Source organism: Triturus cristatus, chromosome 8 (genome assembly GCF_964204655.1).
Source record: "Triturus cristatus chromosome 8, aTriCri1.1, whole genome shotgun sequence".
Lineage (NCBI taxonomy): Eukaryota > Metazoa > Chordata > Amphibia > Caudata > Salamandridae > Triturus > Triturus cristatus.
In genome coordinates this window covers 1,578,125,001-1,578,130,696 of record NC_140591.1, presented here as the reverse complement: position 1 = coordinate 1,578,130,696, position 5,696 = coordinate 1,578,125,001, and the positions used below count along the sequence as shown (strand labels likewise).

Below are 5,696 nucleotides of genomic sequence, written 5' to 3'. Positions count from 1 at the left end.
TAGGTTAAATAGTGACGGGGATAGGGTTGATCCTTGTGGCACCCCAATTTGGATCAGAGATGGTTGGGATAGCTTGTTGTCCATCAGGAATATTTGCGATCTGTTCTCTAGGAAGGAGTAGAACCCTTTCAGTACAGTACTCAATAAGACCATCCAATTTTCCAGTCAATCTAGTAATTTGGGATGGTTTACTGTTTCAAATGCAGACAATAGGTCCAGAAGGATCAGGAGACAGGTTTCATTACGGTTGAGGTCTAGCAGAGCATCATCTACTATGTGTAGGATTGCTGTGTCCGTACTGTGGTTTGGTCTGTAGCCTGATTGGCAGTCATTTGGAAGTTCAAGCTCAGTAATGTGTTGACTTAATTGATTGTGAGCACATTTTTCTAGTACTTTGGCTAGTAGGGGAATGAGTATTACTGGATGAAAGTTATTTGGGTCTGATGGGTTCTCCGTAGGTTTCTTTAGAAGAGGGCTAACCTGGCCTGTTTTTAGGCAGTCTGGAATGGATCCTTGGGCAAGCGATTCATCAATTATCTTCATCCGGAAGGGTATAACCATGAGGTTGCAGGAGGGCCAGCGTTTTGCCGGCAGAGGGTCATTGTAATGATTATTTGGTTACAAAGATAGTAATATTTTGGTAATGTCCTGCTGATCATATAGTTTGAAGGTTGATCAATGGGCATTATTTTTTAGCTTTATTAGTGTAGGTAGGGCATGGTTCCTCCCTTGTTCAATCCTTAGGATTGATGCTTTTTCAGTGTTATTCTCGAGTTAACTCTCCATTGAGCTGTCTTTATCAGTAAAGAATGTTGAGAAATCTTCACAGTTCAGATCTGATTTAGATGTTAATGGGGAGTATTTGGCTAATTTGTTTGATTGATCTTTTAGTATAACGAAGAGTTTCCTCGGTCTGTTCTTTGCGTTTTCAAGTTCCTTTCTGAAAAATTATTTTTTTGATTTAAGTACGCTTTTATTGTAGGTTTTTCTGGACATTCTTAGTTGTTTTAAGTGGTGGGATGACGGAGTTTGTCTCCATACTTGTTCAGTTATTCGGATTTTCGTCTTTCTTCATTAAGGTATCTGTTAAACCAAGGGTTTATATCTTTGATTGGAATTCCTTTCAGTTTTAGGGGTGCAATGTCATTGATTATGTTAGATATTGTACGATTGTAATGGCCTGTAAGCTCTCTAACGTCCCTTAGCTCAGAAGGGGGTTGCAATTCTTTATCGCCTTGCAATGTTAGAGTCTCCGAGTTCAAACGTGTTTCGAATCCCAGGCAAGAAGTACTGAGGCTCTCATCAGGGCTTCGTGATTGTGAAACGTTGATGTAATCTGATGGAAACTGGTCAAACAAGTACGACTGCTCTCAGTGGGTCTTGGAATGAAATCCTACCCTGCAACATTTGCATTGAAACGTGTTGGCATATAGCAACACAGAGGAACATATTAATATCAATTTAATTAGAGGGAAACAAAATAAAAAGTGTTTCCCTCCATTTGTAGTTGTTGTTCCTGCGTGTAGTATTACTTTGAGATGGATTGTTTGTTAGCCTCTAGGTTTGTTTAGTTTAAAAGACATGATATGGTGCATTGTAATGTTAGCCATTTGTTTTATGTAGTGATGTCACATGTTTTAAATGTTTATTGTAGAAACTTTGAATGTTTCGTTTGTAAACTGTTTATGTCTTGTTGAATGAAATGTGTTACTCTTTTCATGCATTTGAACTATTGTGAAAAAAACACAAATCATTGAATTAAAAGGTAAATAAATACCCAGATCAATCTATAATCGTTTGGTGTTTGATCGTTGCTTTAAAGAAATAGCAAAGAAGTCAAACAGGTGTCAGGTCCCCTCCTCCATTTTTCACAAGTTTTATGGCCCTACCTGACCCTGGTTCTTTGGGCCTAACTCCATGTGTTGGTCTACTTTTGAAAAACGGTCATTTTCTTGTTTGACCACCCTGTGTACCTCTGCCTGTTTGTGTATTCACTGTCTGGTTTTGGTGCTGGGGATGTGCATTCACTCTAGACAGTCACAAGGGGGTTGAGGTATGTCCTGCCTTTCCTGGGTGACTCATAACCAGGCTGAATAGACCTTTCTGCATTTAGAGTGGTGGGCGGAGTTGTCACTAGCACCTGAACAGGCTGTGTCTGCGCTCAACAATGCTGTCTCCACCTATTGTAGTGAAGCTGGGTCAGGGAGGACAGAAATGGTTTTTACTGAGATCAGAGACTCTAAAACCAAAGACTCCAATAGAGAAAATGGGGTATATATATTGGATTTAAAACCCCAGAACTTTAGATTACTTCTGGATCGAGAGGACCCTCTGTCAAGAAGAAGGGCTGAAAAGCTGTGAGGAGGAGTACTGCCCCTTTGCTGTGTGTTGCTTTGCTGGGCTTGCCTGCAGCTGTCTGCTTCTGCCTGAAAAAGGACAAAGACTACACTTTGCTGTGAACCCTGCTTGAGAAGATCTCCAAGGGCTTGAAGTAGAGCTTGCCTACTGTTACAAAGTGTCAGGGACACACAGACCTCAGTTGCAGCATCCCTGAACTCTATTGCTGGGGACTTCTGACTTGTTTGTGATGCCATTACCCGTTCTGGGACACTGGAGGTGTTTGCTAGGGCAATAACCTTCAAGAAAAGGATTTCAGATGCAGTCTCCGACGCTGCTGCCGGCACCCATGCCATGGCCACTGCTTGCTGGGTGTGCACACCACCAACTACAATGACACCACAGCCTCGATGCCGGCTGATGCCCTCTCCGCATTGGCGGCATGGTTCAGGCGGCTGCCTGCACCTGGGCCAAGGGCACCACTCGTGGACCACACGAAGCACCGCCTGATGCCTGTGCCTCCTGCACACCATTGCACAGTCGATAACCGATGTGGATGACTGTCTAATGCTGCACTGTCGTAAGGAGCCACTGCATTGACGCCGAGTCACCTCCCCTGCACAGTAAGGGACAGACGCCTCACCTCTTCTGCAAGAGTAAGGAATGATCGCCTCACCTCCCCTGTGGCAGTATGGAAATGATGCCTCACCTCTCCTGTGGCAGTAAGGAACCACCGCCACTTGGCACCAGCACCGTATCACCTCCCCGTCACCATGCAACGCCATGATTTGGATCATAACAAAAGGTACTGCTGCTCTGGGGGTCCGTGTGACTCCATGGCTGGCCCACACACCTCCTCCAGTTGGAGCTATTGTCTTCTGAGTGCTATATTTGTGCAGGAAACCTTTTGCAAGTGTTATTTTGATTTTTGTATTTTGTATTTTTATTGTTTTGGTCTTCTGTGGTTTTGATAAAGATACTTTATTTTTTTAACTAGTGTGGTGTCAATTTGTGGTGTTTTGCACATTGCCTCTGTAGTTTAGCCTGACTGCTCTGTGCCAAGCTACCAGAGGGTGAGCACAGGCAAACTTAGGTGTGTACTTTACTCATACTGACTAGAAGGAAGGGTTCCTATTTGGACAGGGTGTATGCCACTAACAACTAGAGACCCCCACTTCTAACACAAACAGAAGTGCTATTTCAGTATCTAATTAAATAAATACATTTCTGTAGAACAGAAATAACATTATTTTTCTGAAAGGACAAATCCTATAAATAATTGAGTAGAAATGCTGAGCAGAAATGCTTTTATGCATGGACTATTCTGGCTCTTACGGGTAATGGGCTGGTTAGAAGTAGGTAAAATATAAAACCAATTGGTGTTTATTGCACATAAACTGGTTTGACAGCCTCGCCTGCATTATTTTAATTGTACCCAAAATACCAGGCAATTGCAAAATATTCAGCCATTTAAACGATTTCATTAATATTTATGAGGCGGGAGCCATTTGGTGATTCAATGTAAATAACTGAAAATACAGGATCTAGGTCTGCAAAGAACAGAAGGCCTACATTCCAGTATTCACATTCTTTGCATGCACCACTTTTTTAGGTGCCTTGTCACACGAAGTGGTAATCAGCACCAAAAACCCAACATACAATTAAAGACATCAGGACAGCATGAGTACATTTGGCCACTGTTTTCTCTGCCTAATGTTGGCAGCCACATCTCCTCGGCAAATTGGTCATCACACTCTTTCGGGTTTCTGTAACTGATCACTAGTTTGCAACCTCAATTGCAGTTTTAAATCATTGAAATATTGCAAGCCAATCTGCAAATGGAAGAGGACCCCATTACACATTTATGTTTTTTTTACAAATCAGTATGTTCACAAAAGGCATTTTGTGAGGTGGAAGGACTTCTTAACTTTGCACAATGTGATCCGCATTTTTGCGGTCACAAATAATATGATTTGGTGAATTCAAAGTTTGCGACCACAAAAATACTTGATAATGCCCCAGACCCAGTATTTGTTCTTTGCAATGCATTATCAATCATTAATTGATTTCCGACAGAAAGCAAACCTGGGCACCAATCGTGCAATCTTCCTAAGCTTGACCTTTGACCTTTGAAACACGTGATGCAGCGCAAGCCGCACCTCAAGCGTCATTCCATAAATTAAAGGGTTCATCATTGGTGGGCCAAGGAGGCCGCTGACTGGCACAATGACTTGAACAGAACGTGGAACAGTATATTGCATTCTGTTTAAAAGAACAGTAGAGAGCAATGGGATGTAATATGCTGACATGACGCAGATGTGGGAGCTGCAGGTGTTGAAGGCCTTGAAACGGTCTTGCCTAAAGGGAAGATGGACAATGGTCTTGAGAATAAGAATGTAAGACAATGCAATGCACACAATGTGTACTGGTGCTATTAAGAAGGAAATGGCTAAACTATAAACATTACTTAGTGTGATGTCGGTACAAGAGAGTTTTGCCACAGCCATGTTCTCACAATACCAATGATCCACGTGCCGGCTACAAAATGGCAGTCGCAGGATGAGGAGTGGAATGGGGGCAACGAAGACTATTGATCTGGCCAAAGTTGCCGCTGATATTTTTACAATGAGTGACTTTGTCAGGATAGCGGAATATCTCAGCGGGTTGCACACAGCAACACAGCGATCAAAAGCCATTGTTGAAAGAATGGAAGTTTCTAATGCTATGCAAGAAACACTGAAGAACATCTGAATGAGGCAGGAGCTGAAACGGATTTCTTCATCATGAAACCAGAAGATGGCCAGCATTTTTGGGAGGACACAAGAGGACATAGCCAGATCAGTGACGGCTAGCTGAGAAATGAAGTAGTACATAGGTTTGTGAAGTTTTTGTGCTAGTTTTATGACCAAAAGAAGAGTACAGTTTCCCAGAAGAGTAACAATATAAATTGCTAGCAGAGGGACAGCAAACCAGAAGTGGTAGTCCTCCAGATCGCGGAAGCCTCTGAGGACCAGTGTAGAAGGTATGAATCCAGTTTCATTTGCAGAAAACATGATGCCTCTTTGGCTATTGCAAGGTGTCGCTGTAGACATAGCTCTTTCTGGATAGAAAAATATGCAATTTCATTTAGTAATAAGTCTCAATTTAATGCTAGTCTTTCAGAATTCCTAGAATTTATTAAACAACAATGACAGTGATAGCAAATGAGATATAGTTTGTCATCTACAAGACTGGTGCTTGCAGTCAATACAAACTTTCACAATTGGCTGTATGAACACTGTATACAGGAAATATTATATTCAAAATCAGATTCAGAAATACGTTATTTCCCAAAAAATATTCTTATAGAAATATTACAT

General features: G+C 41.9%; 1 protein-coding gene across 1 annotated transcript; it reads right to left on the bottom strand.

The window, feature by feature from the left end:
- Positions 1-4,388: 4,388 nt before the first annotated feature.
- LOC146806227 (olfactory receptor 52K1-like) lies at positions 4,389-5,390 on the bottom strand. Its single transcript, XM_085623907.1, has one exon. The coding sequence runs from the start codon at positions 5,388-5,390 to the stop codon at positions 4,389-4,391; it is 1,002 nt and encodes a 333-aa protein (XP_085480033.1).
- Positions 5,391-5,696: the final 306 nt, after the last annotated feature.

Bases quoted from the DNA above. Each gene is read 5' to 3' on its own strand.
- LOC146806227 (XM_085623907.1), bottom strand. From the start codon at position 5,390: ATGTTTTCTGCAAATGAAACTGGATTCATACCTTCTACACTGGTCCTC.